Raw genomic sequence first — 19,268 nt, forward strand, 5'->3', positions numbered from 1 at the left:
GCTAAGCTTGATGGCATTTTTGTCTCACTTTCTTTATGCCCGCCAGCCAAACGGACATGGCAAAAACAAGACAAAATAGAAAGCGCGACAAAAGTGTCGAAAACACGCCTAAAAGTATCCGGAATCGAACCTCTGCTTGGAGAGTAGGTATAACTGTCCTTCGGTATAACACACCAGCCCTCGTGTCCCTACCTGTACAGCAGTGTTCAAGTTGTACTGTTACATCCAAATGACTTGAAATTTGGCAACTCACACGAATTCATCTACTCTCCAAACAGAGGTTCGATTCCGGATACTTTTAGGCGTGTTTTCGGCATTTTTGTCGGGCTTTCTATTTTGTCTTGTTTTTGCCATGTCCGTTTGGCTGGCGGGCATAAAGAAAGTGAGACAAAAATGCCAACTAGAAACTTGTCTAAAAGTATCCGGAGCTGAACCTCTGCTTGGAGAGTACAGTTCATCTGCTTGAAGATACTAAACGTTTTTCATTGGGATATAACAAAATAATAAAAAAAGTAGGAAAACTGGGCAAGAGAGACAAGAGGGGTTTTCACTGTTTTCATTTTTTGTCAACATTTGAAAGCGCATACAAGAGAAGAGGGCAAGGAAAGGGGATGTGTCAAGCTACAATCCCCTTTAATTTCCTTCTTCTCCTGTGTGTACTTTGAAATGTTGACCAAACAAATGAATATGCCAAACTTTTTTGCCGATTCTCGGGGCTACCGCAGCAGCTGCCCCCGTGTAAACACAGGTCGGGGTCGGTACCTCCTCTTAATCTCCAAGCAGATCTTGCGGTGGCATAAGATAGTATCCTAAGGTGGGGAAGGAGTTTAGCCGGCGGATGAGTTTCATTCGCAGATCGCCGTGGTCAGTTACTCCTTTTGCCGGCTAAACTCCTTCCCAAGCTTATATAGTAGAGTAGATTCATCCCTCAAGCTACCGACATCTTGCCACTGAAGTCACGGCCCCTCAGAGCCGCATAGTTCAAGTTTTGAACTTTTATTCAGCCTGTCGGCCAAACTTGTTTCCCCTATGTACAGCTTCTTCAGTTGCTAGAGGCTAAATGCTTATCATACTATCTTAAGCCACCGCAAGATGTGCTTTGAGATTTATCTCCTCCGTGCCGACGCCCTTCTGAAGGAAAGCGTGATGAATCGACGTCTTGGGGGGACGTGGAGGTCGTTGCCATGGAAACCGAGGCGTCCGCCCGAGCACCCCTGGCCGTCTCACGAAAAACATCAAAATGACCACTTGTGTGTAAAAACTGGCCGGCTACCAAAACACACACCCGGCATAGCTCAGATTGTAGGACGTCATCCCTACGAGCGCCTTTAAGGAAGCCGTCCCGTCTTAAGGACGTCCAGACATCTAGGAGGAGCAGCAGGCATCAGACGTGCCAAGAACGTCTTAAGCGGATTAGGAGGTAAGATTTAAGAAGTTCTGTTTTAGAGCGTGTGTCAATCTATCATCAAAGCTGGGAATACGTTTAGAAAAGTCCGTTTGAGTTGCGTATTAATTTGGAATGGGGGGTGTTGGGAAAGTTTGGGAGGAAATGGATGATATTTTGCTTTGACTTTTACTGTGTAGCATGGTCATCAAACAGAAAAAAAAAAACTATTTTTTCCGGTCGCAAACGTTACCTTCACCCACAAAAAATGCAACTGCGAAACTTGTACGAACTTGAACGTACGCAATCGTGTGACCGCTGCCTGACATCAAGGACTATACAACTTTGTGACCCATACTTGTACTGCAAGTTATCAACTTGCGTATCAAATATATGAAGGCCACAAAGGTAGGTCGAAGAATCTACATATGTTCAGATCGAGTCATCGTCGAATACAGTACTTCAACTATTCCTCTGCATCCATCCATAAATCATAATTGCGTGCGTGGATACTGAGAGCAATGATCAGTTGTCTCTGGAATGGCGATTGCACTTCCTGAGCTTTTACATGAACTGGCGTTTTGCAACTGGAATTGCTCACACTCTCTTCGGCAAACTTTTTAGGATCGTAGGACATCTTTTCGATATTTTCTCTCTCTCTGATGTTGAAATCAAATAATTACTACTTTTTGGTACTTCCCTTTTCAACTATTCCACAAACTGTTTGATTATGTCTTCAACTCAGAACTTCATTGTGCAAACTGGCCGTTTCTAACCATGTTTTTTTCCGTGCCCTATATTTCCGGGGAGGGGGGGGGGGGGGGGGTACCAGGACATGCGCTTCCACCAGTCAATACACTAGTATACCATATGCACAGATTTACTGCATCTTGTCAATCATATGTTATTCTTATTTTCTTTTAATAGCGGCACCGATATAAGTTGTCTTAACTTGAGTGGGCCACTACTTGTCTGTTATTTTGCCTTTATGTGTTTGTTCAATAAAGGCAATTTTAAAAATCTGGAATTTCTAAAGAGTTAAACGAATTCAAACAACATCAGACAGACAGAAAATCCTCACTATTGCGTGGATCTTGCAATGTGTTTTCCCCATCGACGCGCGCAGTAGAAAACAGCACTGGTTGAAAGATGTTCGAAAACAAGCATGCTGAATGTTAACATCTGTTGAGACATTGTATGTAATCGGTACAATCTGGCTATGGGGGAACCTTTGAGAAAGCGGCGTAAACTTAAAAGGATGCAAAAACGCCACAGTATTCTGACAAAGTGGTTTTCTTAGCATCATGGCCAAAAGGACTAAAGAGGGGTTGAACAAACAAACTTTGAAGGAATACCAATGACAACAGCAGCTTGCTTTGTCGGTCTTACAAGGGCCTCTTTTCACTCGCTGGAGGCCGTTGATCAACAGCGACTGTTTAGGACCAAAATTTGGATCTATGATGTATGGAAAATCATGACTTGAACACGTGGATTTGAAAGAGAACAAAACGCACAAAATATCTATTTTATCAATGTCTACTACAAAAATACATATTTATCAATTAGCTTCGAATTCGTTGGGGCTGGTGATGATGATTTTGCTCAACAGTTGCTGGACGTGGTTTTCCGTTCAACCCCACAAACTTGGCACAATACCAACGCAGTGATACCCATTTAGTTCACACAGTCAAAGATCTTCGACTGCATTTGCTGACGGCCAAAAGGTCTCCTGATTTTAAACTTGACAGAAGAGGGCACGTTTTTCACCTGAGTATCTGTTTATCCAAGGGGACTGGCATGGCGACCTTCCAACTCTCGGCTCTCGGCGATTTGGAAACTGCGGACACTCTTTGGATCAATAAACTTTCGGCCGAAGACCCTTGGTTGTTTGTCTTGTGGACGAGAGACTTGGTATTCAAGCTATTCGAGACTAGCGCCTGTAGTTTGAATCTGAGGAATGAGAACATAGATAGAACTTTATTGCTCGACATTTGTACATGGTACAAAGTATGGCAACGACTGTTATACAAAGTACAAAATAGGTGTGGAGAATAAGACTTGATGTCCTAATTAACGTAACAAGAAGGGCTGACACATTAGTCTTTGATATAGTGTTACAATCGAGTTGGGCTATACATGAACATATGCGCATCACACTTTGCATGTATCTGGCATTTTAGTCATTCAGCTCGAGCCTAACGCCTTAAAGTTGAATTTTAGAAATGGCTCGACGCTTATCTAAAATGTCATCTGGAAGTGGAGTCAGTTGATGCTCTGTTGATAGTTTTGGTTTGTTGTCAGAAGCCTTAAGATCTGGGGATACGTGCTCAGAGACACGTCAACTTTCGGATAGACCCAATTCTTCTTTTCCCAAGAGCACAAACTGGCAGGGAAACAAGGCAACGGTCGGGAGAATGTTCCCGTGTGTTTCTGTGGGTCCGAATTCTTTCCCAAGATTCTCTCACCAGCGTTTTGAATCATTGCTTCTTTTCTTTCATTTCCTTTCCTTTCCCTTTCTTTCTAAAGTATACAACCTTATACAAAGTTGGATGAATGGATGGGTGAACCGATTGATAGAGAGGTAAATGGATAGATGGACAAATAGATGGATGAATGGATTGATATAGATAGATATGTGTATGAGAGAGAGATAGGTAGATACACAGATTACATACATGTATACATAGTAACAAAAAACACCAAAAAGAGTTTTCTATCTGCTTCCTCCTTTTCGCTGGGTCTCTTGCACCAGAATTGGCTAGTTAGATTGATGGCAAACATGACATAAGGCTGGTTCTGCCAATCGTAGCGAAAGGGCACCAGGACTCAAGTTGACCGCGCATCACGCCACACTGTACCAAGGCCAAGTGTACATCCATACACGGTCAACTGCACGTACACGACTGACCTGGGCTGACCTGGGTGAGGGGTCAATGCTGGCCTGAATGTCAAATACTTAGGAAAAGGTTAGATGTTTTGTGAGATTTCTTTAGATGTTTGCTCAGTCGAAAATTCCCCACACGCGCGAGAGATACTGCCTTGACTTCTGCGTGAACTCAACCGTCACAGTTCAGTGTCGTGTTCAGGGTGATGCCCAGCATTCATTGCGGTAAACACTGATGTTTCGACTAGCATTTAGTTTAGTGGGCAATGAGCAGTGTCTATACCCCTAGATTTCTTTTGGGCGTCGCGCCCTTCATTTGTGCACGTCTACACGTAACCATTAATCAACTCATTCATTCATTCATATTAGTACTACTCCTCACATATACTTAAGATAGGATAGAAGAGCTCACTTCACCCATAGTGTTGTTGGGGTATAAAAAATACCACACTGTAGTGTCTATGTGTGAAAGTTACGATACAGTTAGAAGATTCCTCGCGTCCTCCTAACATTTCGAAGGATGAATTCTTTAGCAGGGCCTTAAGAACTGACATTGCCCTCCCAGATTCCACATAAAGACATATCCTGTCACGCCCAAATCTTTATCTGCTTAAGATGGCTCAGAGAATTTCCGTCTTTCTGACAGGCCACTAAGCTCGGGAGGAGTATCTTCTATTGAGCTTCAATATTTAAGCAGATGTTGATTGGGTAGGTGATTAGTTGTCAATATTTGTTCATCATCATCATCATGGCAGGGTATTGTCGCTCTCTCTGAGGAACCCTTCCCCTAACTACTCCAGACTCCTCTGCATCTTGCAGTCTGTGGCCAGGTGGGACCTAGGTGTGTACATATATATATATTTGTTCATTATTGTCTTTTTGGTGCACAGCTGACATAAAACGGACGTTTATATCAACGGACGAGCTGCTAAAAATCGCCCGAAGCCCTAGCGATCGCCAGGACATCGCCCATACAAAAAAACGCCCGATTGGAGCTTGCCAACACGTCGGTCGAGCTCAGCTCTTAATTTGAGACGAGGCTTAAAAAAGACATTGCCAGAGGACTATACAGCCCGAGAAGATTTAGTTTCTTGACGAGTAGCCCTATTGTGGTATCCTATTCTAGCTCCGGCTCGCCCCTCTGATAGATTCTCCACAGCAAGTAACTGGAAGCGAATAGAAAATAGAAAGGGATATATACCAAAGTACGCCAGAGTAATCATTCTGGTAAATCATTCACTTCATTTGCCAAATGTTTATGACAGATTCTTTTTGTATTTTGCTTTTGGACAGACGAGGACAATGTGTCACTGCGCTCACGTTAGTAACTTATATTAACAGTGCCACATACCCGGTACAGACAGAAGGTAAAGGTAGACTTTGCTTTCACCACACCACCATCTCCAACTGAAGTCAGGTACCCATTTTTACACCTTTGTGAAATGAGAAAGGCCGTGTAAGATAGATTGAGACAGTGCTGTTCTATATTTCTTTGAACCTTAATCTCTTCATGAGAAGCTCAAATCGGCCCGCAGGCCGCTTTTCATTGAGGTCATGAGGGAGCCTAGGTAAGGTTCAGATAAAATATAACAGAGATACAGATTACATTCGGTCTTGATAAATCTATCAACACATATCACTACACATACATAGTACAAGGCATACAGTAGGGCGAAAAGTTCAGTTTCCATATTCCGTGTCCGTTCGTTTTGGTAACGTCTGCCAACATCATCGCGGGGATCTGCTGACCTCCCGAAGTGATCTTGTGCGACCTTCCAACAAGCCGCTGTGTTCTTTTGCCTTCGGTCGTTCTTTGAACGCGAGTTGTGAAGTTTTCCAGACCGCGTGTGGAGAATCGCGGCTGTGGATGTTTCCCAGAACGACATGGAAGTTTTGAAAACAGAAAAATAGAACGAATTAGTTCATACCTATATTAGTGACAAACCGATAATAAACAACTATGTGGTGTAAAGACAAAAGAAATAAGCCCAGGGTTAAGGCTTAACAGCCTTGTTTTGCGGTGAATCTAAAGTAGATAAAAAACCTCAATGAACTAGCACCAGTCAAACATCATTGGAAGTTGCAATGAAGAAAATTCGTACTTTAATTCTTGTTCCAAACAGCAGTTACTCAAACAAGTGGATATGATTTTTGAAAATGGTCAATGGCGAAAGACAGTGAATGCTACCTGGAACATCTGACCGTTTCCAAAATCACATCAAAGTGCTTGAGTAACTGCTAGTTGGCGTATCTTATTACCTAAATGTCTAGCCTTTTTCGAGGTTTCATTCTTGTTGTTGCCGTTGTCATTTGCAGATATAGAAGAGCAGCAACACGTCGTGATCAGGTTGTGGAGTGGCGGAGTTGTTGAACAGAGGCAAGATGAAATTGTGCCCTGTAATTGGTCTGGTGTTCCTGTCAACACTACACACAGGTAAGGTTTGCCGTGGAAGGGTGTGTGTGGGGTATGTGTGTTTTGTGTGTGTGGGGTGTGGGGTGGGGGGATGGAGGGGTGTTTACTGTGGCTAAAAATGATCCCCTGGCTATACACCTGAATTATGTTGCTATGGCTATGGGGTAGACATTGTTACTTACGTACTGGTTACTTGCTAAGGTGTCCTCAACTGTACGTCAAGCTGTCTGCGTCAAGGTTTCGTCGTCTTTGACTATCCTACGCCACCCCTGGAGTCCTGAGTCAGTTCATCCAGATCCTTCAGCTTTATTTTGTATTGTTGATTCCCATGGACAGATTAGCATACTCAAGAACACAGTTTAGCTTAAACCAATTTGTTTATTTGTTTATTTATTTATTTTCTGGATCTTCTTCTTGGCTTGATCCACGTGCTCTTAATATGATAACGTACATTTATTAAAATTCTAGATCTCTGACTCTGTCCGCACAGCCACATGGGCCTATCGGTCGGAGGAACGGTTACTGGACGCCCTTTTGTCCGGTCTGCACAGAGACGTGATTCCCATGGTGGATAACAGGACCGCAGTGGTGGTGGACGTCTCTATGACTGTAGCCAGCATTCTGGCAGTGGTACGTAAAGCTCCTGGCTTCCCGACCTTCTCAAGACCTACCTACCTACCTACCTATCTAGCTAGTCCCTTGACCTCTAGGTCGTTGGGGGGGGGGGGGGGGGGGGGGGACAAGGTAGCCATGAAGATAGAGTTGTCTCCAGTTTGTCTCTCAAGACCATGCTTGGGAGTTAGTCGTGATCAAGGTTGAGAGTTGGTCGTCAAGGTTGCCTACTAGTCTTTAAAGTCGTCTGATAGCTGAACGATCTGACTACTAGTGAAAAGTGAATCTGAAACGAACGCGAAAATGGAACTAGAATGTGAGGAATTCCTGTACTCAAAACTTTGGGAAGTGGCCGAGAGCAAAGTATCGGAATGTTTGTCATTGGCACTATCGGCTGCTTTGATTATGCTTTTCATATGGCGTCATTTGTGACACGTTGAAGTACAAGGCAGGTCTGTTAAGTAAGGGCATACAGCGAAGTCATAAAGTTTCTCAGAAACGTTTTTTTTTCACTTCGAACGCTGAATATGCATCTTTCTGTTTGTTTAGGATGACAAGAACCAAGAACTGAAGACGTTGAGCTGGCTGCAAATGGTGAGTTTATTCTCTTGCATGTAAATAAGATAAAACCAATATGTCAGCTGTGTATACTGATATTCAATACGTTACACAAACAATGAGTTAAATGTGTCAGATAGCCTGTGATGCCCGCCGTCCCGGTCCCATGCTATGTTTTACCATGCTCTAATGATTGATGTTTGTGTGGAGTTGGAATAACTGCCGTCTCAGAAGAAATCTGTAACGTCCCCAGTCACGGTTTCATGTTGTTTCCCCCTTCTCTTATGCCGCATGTCTTTGCAGAATTGGAAGGACTACGTACCGTTTCGAATAGAATTTGTAGCTTCCCCCGTCACGGTTCATGTTGTTCCCTCCTTCTCTTATGCCTCATGTCTTTGCAGAATTGGAAGGACTACGTGCCGTTTCAGATAGCATCTGTAGCTTCCCCCGTCACGGTTTATGTTGTTTCTCCCTTCTCTTATACCTCATGTCTTTGTAGAGTTGGAAGGAATGCTGTCTCAGGTGGAATCTGTAGCTTACTCCGTCACGATTTCATGTTGCCCCCCCCCCTTCTCTTATGCCTCATGTCCTTGCAGAGTTGGAAGGACTGCTGTCTCAGGTGGAATCTGTAGCTTCCCCCGTCACGGTTTCATGTTGTGTTCCCCCCTTCTCGTATGCCTCATATCTTTGCAGAATTGGAAGGACTGCGTGCCGTTTCAGATAGCATCTGTAGCTTCCCCCGTCACGGTTTATGTTGTTCCCCCCTTTTCGTATGCCTCATGTCTTTGCAGAATTGGAAGATAGAATCTGTAGCTTCCCCCGTCACGGTTTCATGCTGTGTTTCCCCTGCTCTATTGCCTCATATCTTTGCAGAGTTGGAAAGACTACCGTCTGAGGTGGAATCCGGGGCAGTACGACAACATCAGGAAGATCAACATCCCGTCTGACCAGCTGTGGAGACCGGACCTGCTGCCATACAACTCGTGAGTCAAGTTTGCAAAAGAAAGAACAATGGTGTTAAAAATTTTAAGTCATACTTTAGAGAAAGATAATTTTCTCCTCCTACTGTCAAACGGACGCATTTTTGTATGTCTAGATCTATTTCTCTTTTACCGGTACTTCCATGGCTATTGCTCCAACGATCTCACACTACTTGTCCCTCCACTGAAAGCCTTTCAGCGCAACACTAGGTTTTCTTCAAACTCACATAATTATATAGTACTGTTCAATCGCCAGTTTCCAAGTCCTTCTAGAGCAAGAGTTTCTTTCCCCGGACAGTCAAATAATAAAAATATCTTGACCTCAACTGTTTACCTCCTGTCTACAACTTATCAGCTACTCAAAACAAATGTTCACCGCTATCTCCGAGTACAACGAGTTTCCAACTTCTTAGTTCATTGCCTTGAAGTGGTCTAATGACCTTGCTCTGAACAATCCCGTTAAAAAATGTAAACAGATCTCAGTACTTGAACTTGAAAAAGTTATCAGAAAAGCTCACGTCTTTATGTTCCTTCCCTCCCAAACTAGGCGCACCCTTGACAGCGGTCTTGACCTGACGGTAGATGCGATCGTGAGCTCGGACGGCGAAGTGACGTTCATCCCGAAGTGGCTGACGCAGACCTCGTGCGCGTTTGACGCCACCTACTACCCCTTCGACGAGCAGACGTGCGACCTGAAAGTGGGGTCATGGACCCACCATAACCGGGAAATAGACCTCCGCCTTGGTAAGTTTTAGTACAGAGAAATCAAGTTGAGTTTGTCGGCCAATAAACAGGAAATGTCTATCAAAAGATAAGTAGGACTATTGTAGGATTTGCTAACCCATTTATCAATTTCACAGCCTTCGTCAGAACGACTGACGGAATGCACTGAGCACGTGCCTGAAAGTATTCGCCAAGAAGGTTATGTTTTCGGAGCTGTTTGTGTGCGTGTCTGTCAGACAACAGCATTTTCCTTAGGATTACTGTTCGTGCGCGTCGAATGACTGGTCGACATCCATCCGACCAACATGGTGGCAAATCTATAGCTATGTAAAAAGAAATCTAGTTGTGACGTTACTTACAACGCCTGTACATCTGTTATACAAGTTATGCTCTCTGTCCCTGTATGTGTTTGTGTGTAGAAAGGGCGAACCAGAACAAGATGTTAGCTAGTCTCGAAGATCCTGCAAATTGGGACGTCGTCAACGCTTCTGCCAGAAGGAACGTCGTCAGATATCCCTGCTGTTCTGAGCCCTACGTCGACGTCACCTTTAGTCTACTCCTAAGACGCGAGCCTGGCGTCTTACACGTCTTCAATCTCATAGCTCCGTAAGACCCCCTTTCCATAGATGGCGATCGCCGAGTGACTGTACAGCGACCAGAGTTGCATTTTTGTGACCCTTCATTTCATTTCATTTCATTTCATATTAGATGCTAATGTGGTGCAAAATGCAAAAGTATGTTTTAAAAGGCAACAAAAACATATTAAGGGACGGAAAATCTAGAAATTCGTTGAGGTATCAACGAATGTATGATTTTATGATTGAGGTATCAACGAATGTATGATTTTAAAGGAAAAAAAAGTGGAAATAAATCGTGAAAATCGTTTTGGCATCTTTGAAACCTTTTGTCGCTCAACAGTTTCTGTGCGGTTGCAGCCCTCTTGTGACAAGGTGGTGTAAGTATCTAGTATATCGATATCGCTGTGTGTGAAGCTATTAAACAGTGTGGCCGGGCAAACGACCTAACAGATAGTAAGCATCTTCTACAAACTTACTGCTTCAGGTCTAGAGTCTATTTCGCTTGAACCATTCGTTGAGGATTCGACCTGGCAGATCAAGAAGACCCAAGCGACGAGGCACGTGATGAAGTATGAATGCTGCCCGGAAGCTTACGTGCACATTCTGTTCTCCGTCAGCTTCAGTCGCTCGCCGAGCTCGCTGCTCACATTCAACCTCATCGCGCCGTAAGTTGGTGATAGCTAGTGCTTCGTGGATCGCTGGTCAAATAGTAGAAATTGGACTTGTACAGGGAATAGTATGCTAGGGGAGTCGACCGCAGGAGGAGTCAGTACGCGACTCAGTTCGTACCTATTAGTCAGCTATCAGAGGAGGCCGAGGACAACTTTCCCACTGACCTTCGGATACGAAGAAGCAGTCATCATCAGTCGACTTCAAAGAGCATGTTAACTCCACACTGGTTCAATGGATCTCGTATTGACTCAGCTGGCCGTCCGACATCCTTAGCATAATATTCCCTCTATTATAGTCCAATTTCTACTATTTGACCAGCGATCCGCGGAGCCTGGTAGAGGCTAGGTACTAGGTAGTCTTTAGCAGACCTCTGGGGTTGCTGAGGAAACATTGAAAATTTAAAAGATGTGTAGGTTCTGAATTATTTTCTAACATGGGTTGCCGATATAAAACAAAAAAAACTCAATAAAGTAACTTCTGCCTCAAGCACATCTCTCTTCCTATTTGGCACTCACACAGAGCTACCGCTATGGCTTCTCCATTCGAAGCCACACTCAGTAATATGGTAACCTTCTCAGTTGCATATTGTAATCATCGGTATAACAATGGTGCTGTTTTGTACTGTACGTTTCAGAACGGTGCTTTTCCTGGCGGCCGCCGTGCTGGGGTTCTACCTGCCCTCCGACACGGGCAGCCGGACTCTGCTGGGGGTCGTATCTCTGCTGGGGGTCACGCTGGTCTCCCTGCTCAACTACGGGCACTTCCCTCTCAGCGGCCATGGAACGACGCCTATCATTGGTGAGTAATCATCGGTGGTCATGAGTCGAACTCGCTCATTGGTTAGTTAATGCTTACATGCCATTGGTCAACATCTCTTATTGCCATTGGTGACTAGTCCTTCTCCACCAGACCCCTTTGCAGGCTGATAGAATATGTACTAGAATTGGACCAATTTCTGGTCAACTGGCCGAGTTCAATTGCCAATGGGTTAATTTCAATTGGTGCCATTCATGGGAATACTTTGCTTGAGGAGGCCATGGAATTTCTATAGTGACTGTCGTACGATAGGCATACACATTGAAAGCATTTCTGACATCATGATTGTCACTGTGACAGTAGTTTTGTGGGTGTACACTGTGGGTTGCAACGTAATGGAAAGTCATATAGATTCTTCTCAACAGCTGGGCTGGTTCTATTCTTGTCTCTATTGAAACGATAAAATTTTCAGTAACGTATACTAGTAGCCATCCAGTCAAAATAAAGGTTATGTATGTATGTATGTATGTATGTACTACGACAAGTTCTCCTGTTTCAGGCCAGTTCTACGCCCTTGCCGTGATCCTGGTGGGGCTGTTCACGGTGGTGACCATCGGACTGTGGGGCATCCACCACCACGCGGCGGACCTCAGCCCCGTACCTGGCTGGCTGAAGGCGGCCTTGTCCGTCCTAACCAGGGTCTGCTGCATCCGCTACCCGGCAGCGGCCTCCGACAAGGATGGGGCTCCACTGGGTAAGAAAATATGTGGTGTATGTTTTCTTTCGTTTCTCTTTCTTTCTCGCCTACCACCAATCTCCTGATCCATTACTATCCTGAAAATGTATGTGGATTACTTGGTATTCCAACATTTTAGCAGATGTAAACCGACTTCTTCTATGCGTTTTCATGCACGTTTTTTTGAATATATCTACGCTGTGTATGTTTATATGTTTATGTTATGAGCCAAACTCGGCTGGGATCATTGTTGTGTCTAAGGCCTGAAGCGCCCACAAGAGTGTAAACCACATCCCGGCCGGTTAAGCCGAGTGTTTGTGTTACAGGCTGAAGTTGGGTCAATAACTGAATGTGTGTTTGTTTGTTGTGTCTAGGTTCCATCGCGACCGGAGACGGTCCAGCTGAGGGCGGCGCCGCCTCCACCGTTACTGAGATCAAGAAGCTGAAGTGCATGCAGGACATTCTGCAGGTTGGTTTCGTTTACCGCACTTACCATCGGATAAATTAGTGGCTGTCAATGAGGACCATTTGAATAACTTGAAGATTGCGCTGTAGTAGTTCAATGAGAAATAATGACTGAGACCAGTACTTTTTTGTGGTATGTACGCGTTCAACTCTCAACTCAAGAAAATGAAGTTCAACGATTCTTTGTTTAGATTCAGCTATTGAGCTTGAAACGTATATATCGGTGAAGAATATTCTTTTATCACCTTAGAAGCCTCACCGTCCGTAGGGGCAGCAATACAGTAAAAATATACTTTTCAAAATATAAAGAACCGCCTAATGCCCATTCCTTCTTTCAGAACGTGCACGCCATCGCCCAGACCGTTGACGAGCAGTCCAGGAACACCGCCAACCAGCGGGACTGGAAGAACGTGGCGCTGGTCATCGACCGCATCCTGCTGACGGCCTTCATCCTGACCGCGCTCATCGGCACCCTCGCCATCCTGCTGCAGCTGGCCTGAACCGGTCGGATCTGGTCTGAACCGGTGGGCTCTGGTTTGAACCGGCCAGCACTAATCTGAACCAGTTTTGTCGTCAAACCATTGAGCATTGGTTTCATCAAGCTTTATCCCTCCTCATCATCATCATCCTTAAATCAGTTGCTACAGCTGGTTTCATCCAACTTCACCCTCATCCTGACCCGGTCGGATCTGGTTTCAACTGGCCTCAGAACCAGTCATCTCTGGTTTGAACCAGTTTCATTGCTAAACCAGTCAGTACCAGTTGTATCCAGTTTCATCCCTCAAACGGTTGCTACTGGTTTCATCCAACTTCATCTTGCCAAAAATGGGCACTACTGGTTTCATCCAGGTGAGGTTGCAGTTGGGGTTGCTATACGTTGATGTATGTTAGGTATAAATCAGTAAGTGATAGGATGTACTAATGAATTATGGTTTAGTAGGTAGTATTCAAGTTTTCGGCTTTCCTTACGTGTGTGGTGGATGCGGTGATCATGATACTGAATTGCCTATAGCTACATTGTAACAAAACAAATGATGAAGTGTGTCATAAGCAAAAAGGCTGTCTTTGAAAACAAATTCAAATGCCTGCCATATATTTCATGGGGTTAGATATAACAACTGAGAAACTTTGACATGTACTACAGGGTGAAAGGTGCCTTATATAGAGTGGAGCATCCAAGTTGTTTGTTGTTACTAGTAGTTATGTTTATTGTTAGGATGTTAGGAGACTCAAGCAAGTGGAATGATAAATAGACTTGTCTGTATCTTAAAAGTATTTTTGTGGTATGATTTAATGAATTAATGTCTATATCTATCTATTTAACCTATTGATCCTATACAATTCAGATAATTGAGGTTCAAGTTGGGGGGCCAGCAAAAGAAACTGTGAACATTTATGCATTTGTCCTAGTGTGTCATAGATTAACTTAACTAATGTTCGACATGTGTAACTTCATGTATAAAAATGTACTTGTGTGTTTGCCAGACTGACAGTAATAAAGCTTTTCAACTTCTGTGTGAATAAAGAGTTTCTTTTGTCATTTCGTACATTGAAAAGTACATTCCATGTATGAAAGGTACCTTGATTTTTTGCAGCTTTCTCTAAAATAAAATTAGAAGACAAAACAGTAGAACAAATAAATAAATAAATGGTCTAAACAAAACTGAACTTAATGTAAAATGTCACCAACCAAACTTTGATACAATACAATGTTGGAAGGAAGTACAATGCTATTGAGAAAAGACAAGCATCCAGTCTTATTTAGCTTCATGCGTTGGTCCTATCGTCTAGTCTCTACCAGACTCCATCGGAAATAGTTGATTCAAATTAACCAAAGAGACTGAATAACATCCCAGAAGAGTAAGCCAGCCATTAAGTACAGTTCCTAGGTAGAAAACTGTATTTTTAACACACGAAGTGTAAAAAGAGTAGTTTTTCATCAATGAAAATTTAATTTCGTTGAGTGCTAGGTCTAATTGCTCGAACCACAGCAAATTACCCCCCGATACCGCAGCTTCAATGAGATGATAATCACTTATCTCATATGGCTATTCATTAAGTTTACTTGGAATAGTTCTACTACCTATTGAATCTAGATCTGGTACAAGCTACCTACCCCTAGTTATAGACAATGCGGCATCCTTCTAGCCTGGTATCCAGCCGTATTATAGCTCCCGAGTCTCTTCTCTCCTCTTTGCAAGAGAAGAGACTCGGGAGCTTATAATATTATGGCTGGATACCAGGCTAGCATCCTTCATGAGAAACTCCAATAAGCACCACCTTGCAGAATACCCCCAAACTGCAGGAAGATCATGCAACCTTCTTGTACTGAATGGACAGGTGGTGCTGTGCGGGGGCGGTTGCGCTGGTCTCCATATGAACCACCTGTTCTAAAGTGTCTGCATCCACCAGGCGAAACGTTCTCTGGATCTGTAAATATAAAATGAACACCTTAAAAAGTTAAAGTTAAAGTTGCCTGTACATCTGTATCAGATGATTAGAGGTGGTGCTCATCTTTATTGCTATAGCCCTTGGGCCACACATTTCTAACGTCTGGAATTGTCCAAATTTTGGATCACGAGTGAATCAACGAATGGGTTCAAGCACCCGGAAGGGCCTGTTGTCATCAGATGAGAGTTCTGGAACCCATTCCTTAATTTGCTCATTAATTGACGTCACCACCAAAAGACTTGAATATATACCCAGATCGGTAGCAGAAGTGAACATAGGAGTGAACTATGTACATGTACTACCTAGATGGTACCTAGGATAAGACTAACAGATTTGTAATGTGCAGTTCTAAAGGAAGCTGCTGGGTGGATTGCCTTATCTCCAAATTGTGAAGACTTATCAAAACATCCTTAAACCAATCAATCAATGTTCCTAAATGCATGTGACCTTGGTAACAGCTGGGTCCTTGCCGAAGGTCATCCTCCCTATGGTGTGGGATTCCAGCATGATCTCCTGACCTTTGACCTCCCCTTCTGACAGCTCTACTATACCTGTGGAACAGATGCAGAAGTTAGCCTTCAAGCAGATCCTATGGTGCCATCAAAGCTGGAAAAGGAGTATAGCAAGCCAAAGGGAGTCAGATGCGTACAGTCTGACTCCCTTTGGCCAGCTATACTCCTTGGCCAGCTTTGATCCTATCTTATGGTTAACTGTAGGATCTGCTTTGAGATTTGAGCAGCAGTCAGTGACAGCTGTCAGTCAAACCCAGAATTGGACAAGTACAACACAAAAACCAACAACTGCTGCAGTAGCTATAGGAAAAGATGATGTTAGGTGGCCAGTGTATATGCGGTCCAAGACCTCCCCAAATGTCATTGGAGGCCTTTTGGCCAGAATTTGGCCAAACCATGGTTATGTGTAATTAAATCATTAGGAGCTCACAGTAATGAACTACAGAACTACTATAATATAATAGGGTCAGGGAAGAAAGTGACCTCAAACCACTGATGAAGAGCTAGTCTTCCACTAGCCTGGTATCCAGCCGTAATATAGCTACAGTATATTACGGCTGGATACCAGGCTAGTCTTCCACTGCTTGTGACAGAAGGTATGCGCTATGGAAAGTATTGTACAGGCCAGGAAATTCCTTTAGCTTGATTTTTTGACAAGCTGTGAATCAGAACAAACCATGGCATAATGTCCTGTTCAGGTAGCATACATGTCAGGTGAGCTGGGATTTCAACTTGCAGCTTCTTATTTCAGAGATACGGCCGCTTATGGAATACGACTGCCACATGATATCTAGCTGAACTGACCGACGTTCTGTGTGTTGACCAGAGCCAGGTGGCTAGTGCCTGGCTGAATCTTCAGGAAGCCTTTCTCTCGATGGAGCGGCTTGCCGGTCTCATAGTGGGACGAGCAGAACCTGAAACAGAAAAACAGATATCCAGTTACCAACTTAAGTTCAAATTAAGCTGCTAAGTGCCTGTTTGAGTTCTGGAACAACATAAAAAATTGGACTTACACAAATTTTTGACTGAACAGTTCTTTGTCAATGTATGAACAATCCACTGCTGCTGTGACAAAGACTGGAGCTGTTTTTCCAACACAGATTAACCTTTTAAGTTAAGATTAAGAATGATTATGGCCAGGATTGCATGAAAACTGCCTGTTAAGTTGTTAACTTTTTTCAAGTTTAGTATCACGTTCAGTCATATCTAACAGAAAGATACATGTAACACTGTGAATTATTGTGTAAATGTAGGTTGGGTTGTCCCACGTGGTCGAACTTGACCTCTTCCTTGTACTTGAAGTCCTTGATGGTGGGGTAGTCTCCCTTCCCCTCCTCACCCCTCCATGTCCCCAGTAACCAGGCCAGCGGCTTCAGGGCATCGTGAAGGGGTGGAGCTAGTTTATAGGAAGCATCGGCCGCGGTTAGGGGTCCAGCTAGCAAAAGAGTTAGATTTTTAAAAAAAGAACATAGCTGAAGGAAGCATGGTTACAGGGACTTAACTTTAAACGGGAATAACTCGCCAACAGCAATAGCTATCCGAAAACGGATTGCAGTGTTCAACTCCCCACCAAGAGACGTCACCTAGTGAAGGAGCATCGTGTAGGGGTCCAGCAAGTTAATAGGAAGCATCGGCCGGGTTTAGGGGTCCAGCTAGTTAAGGAGTTAGATTTAAAAAAAAAAAGAACATAGCTGAAGGAAGCATGGTTACAGGGACTTAACTTTAAACGGGAATAACTCGCCAACAACAAGAGCTATCCAAAAACGGATTGCAGTGTTCAACTCCCCACCAAGAGACGCCACCTAGTGAAGGAGCATCGTGTAGGGGTCCAGCAAGTTTATAGGAAGCATCGGCGGCGGTTAGGGGTCCAGCTAGTAAAGGAGTTAGATTTTTAAAAAAAAGAACATGGCAGAAGGAAGCATTTTTGTAATGTATGCTGAAGGAGGTTAATACTACAAACGATGAATTAATTTGTATTAAGGAGAAAATGGCCTCTCCGCAGTACACATGGTTTTAAGTTTGCAGTTACAGAATTGGTTTAAATTAGAGGTAATTCCTTCACCTGGCATCACCTGACATTGATTGGACTAGACCAAGGAGGTTATATAGATATAACCTCCTTTATAGATATAACCTCCAAGGAGGTTATATAGATATAACCTCCTTGACTAGACGAAGGAGGTTATAGATCTGCTTGCAATAATTTGAACTCTAGAACTTTCTCTTTAAAATTTTGAAGCTTGATGGGTCTGTATCATTCAATTGTCATAAATTTTCTGATCTTTTCTGTGAGCTGTTTTAGTCCTATGGAACTTACTTGGTAAAGCTGCCATACTCTAATTCTGCTCTAATTCTTCCACGTGCACGTCTTTCTGGACTAAACACCCAGTTTCTGTTTCTCTGCACCAAATTCTGGACACTTCCGGGTTCCGTAGAGGATGATGGGACAGGTCGATTGCGTCATCGTCTTTCGGACCATTTACTGAAACGATCGTTAATTGGTCAATAGTCGGCTGATGGCAAGGAGTAGACCAATGAGAGAGAGCGTAAGAAAATTGGTCAAACGCATGCGTACTTGCCATTGTTATTGTCGAACTGGGCGAAGATGGAGCTCTCTGGCGGGATGCACGCAGGTACGGACACAGAAACACCCGTTTTCTCTCCCTAGAGCCGCTTTTCGGCGTCTGTGAACGACAGGACACACAGTTTAGACTCTGTAGAATTGTAGTTTGTGTTTGGAAGCTTCACGTAGGTAGGAATGTCGCGATATTCGCCAAAATCCACACCCGGAAGTGTGGACTGCTCATGGACCGAAATCAGCTGATTTGTAGTTTGGGTCACAAAATCCGGGAGAAAAACTTGCCGAGTTGAAAACCGATTTGTTACGTTTAACGAAGGTTTAAATAGATCACACATCTAAAGTGTAGTCACTTCACCTTTCCTTTATAATGTGGAAGTAGCGCTGTTCCTGTTTTCTCGCCTAGAGTGCATCTTTATAAGCAGTTTCAAGTTGCCTCAAGCCAAATAATTTGTTTACGGAGTTCAGAAGGCACCGTCAGGTGACTCAAGGCCGGCCCTCACAAGACAATGAAGTCATCTTGAGTCACTAAGACGCATTTAGAAGTAACGTCGTGAACAATCGTAGATAAGAAATGTGTTCAGACACGCGTACAGAGTGACGTGGCCAACCGAAAGTGAAGAAAACAAAAATGCAGAACCTTTAGGTTGGAATGTTCCAAAAATATTTATCAATTGCAACAGGAGGCATTTTTTAAAAATACAATAAGCCCTTTCACAGATACATTGTATTAGGACGCATGTGATGCAACAGGAATTCTAGGTAATATGTCAGGTAAAGGCCCCGAAACAAAAACAGTTCATGTCTCGACCATTGTTTTGATTTGCATAACAATGGCCAGATGGGTTTTGTTTTCTTCCAGTTAAGCCCCAGAGAGTGGATTTTGCATTGCTACCTATAATTAAGCTAAATTCTAGCCTGGAATCCAGTCTTGTTAGCTTTGTTCCGCTCCCGAAGGTCGCTACT

General features: G+C 43.6%; 3 protein-coding genes across 5 annotated transcripts in view; 2 read left to right on the forward strand and 1 right to left on the reverse strand.

Annotated features, from left to right (window-relative positions):
- The first annotated feature begins 997 nt into the window (after positions 1-997).
- On the forward strand, positions 998-13,308 carry LOC118428017 (neuronal acetylcholine receptor subunit alpha-6-like). The gene is made up of 12 exons (XM_035837982.1): positions 998-1,420; positions 6,585-6,702; positions 7,172-7,311; positions 7,843-7,887; positions 8,351-8,373; positions 8,727-8,834; positions 9,379-9,575; positions 10,617-10,797; positions 11,439-11,602; positions 12,120-12,314; positions 12,671-12,765; positions 13,100-13,308. The coding sequence occupies exons 2-12, from the start codon at positions 6,651-6,653 to the stop codon at positions 13,259-13,261; spliced, it is 1,362 nt and encodes a 453-aa protein (XP_035693875.1). The 5' UTR covers positions 998-1,420; positions 6,585-6,650; the 3' UTR covers positions 13,262-13,308.
- A 723-nt stretch (positions 13,309-14,031) lies between these two features.
- On the reverse strand, positions 14,032-18,207 carry LOC118428018 (peroxynitrite isomerase THAP4-like). The gene is made up of 5 exons (XM_035837983.1): positions 18,042-18,207; positions 16,955-17,159; positions 16,529-16,638; positions 15,660-15,763; positions 14,032-15,191 (listed from the first exon to the last, which is right to left on the reverse strand). Exons 1-5 carry the CDS (start codon positions 18,055-18,057, stop codon positions 15,072-15,074), a joined length of 555 nt encoding a protein of 184 aa, XP_035693876.1. The 5' UTR covers positions 18,058-18,207; the 3' UTR covers positions 14,032-15,071.
- A 2-nt stretch (positions 18,208-18,209) lies between these two features.
- Positions 18,210-19,268, forward strand: part of LOC118427414 (cysteine protease ATG4A-like) — a 10,234-nt gene continuing 9,175 nt past the window's right edge. For 2 of the 3 annotated variants that reach the window (XM_035837211.1, XM_035837212.1), the window contains exon 1: positions 18,326-18,357. Coding sequence is in view for 1 of the 3 variants with exons in the window: in XM_035837210.1 (XP_035693103.1) it covers positions 18,330-18,357 (28 nt within the window). In the remaining 2 variants the exon portion in view is untranslated. Of the gene's footprint in view, positions 18,358-19,268 lie in introns of all 3 variants that reach the window. The other variant, XM_035837210.1, reaches the window with a different exon arrangement.

Source organism: Branchiostoma floridae, chromosome 12 (assembly GCF_000003815.2).
Source record: "Branchiostoma floridae strain S238N-H82 chromosome 12, Bfl_VNyyK, whole genome shotgun sequence".
Taxonomy (NCBI): Eukaryota; Metazoa; Chordata; class Leptocardii; order Amphioxiformes; family Branchiostomatidae; genus Branchiostoma; species Branchiostoma floridae.

What these genes read in the sequence shown, in the direction of transcription:
- LOC118428018 (XM_035837983.1), bottom strand. An exon ending in CATTTACACAATAATTCACA is followed by an intron (nt 16,639 to 16,954) that starts GTGTTACATGTA and finishes TTTCTGTTTCAG; the next exon opens with GTTCTGCTCGTCCCACTATG. An exon ending in AGGACCCAGCTGTTACCAAG is followed by an intron (nt 15,192 to 15,659) that starts GTCACATGCATT and finishes TTATATTTACAG; the next exon opens with ATCCAGAGAACGTTTCGCCT.
- LOC118428017 (XM_035837982.1), top strand. Translation starts at nt 6,651, where the DNA reads ATGAAATTGTGCCCTGTAATTGGTCTGGTGTTCCTGTCAACACTACAC. An exon ending in TAGCCAGCATTCTGGCAGTG is followed by an intron (nt 7,312 to 7,842) that starts GTACGTAAAGCT and finishes CTGTTTGTTTAG; the next exon opens with GATGACAAGAACCAAGAACT. An exon ending in CGTTGAGCTGGCTGCAAATG is followed by an intron (nt 7,888 to 8,350) that starts GTGAGTTTATTC and finishes ATGTCTTTGTAG; the next exon opens with AGTTGGAAGGAATGCTGTCT.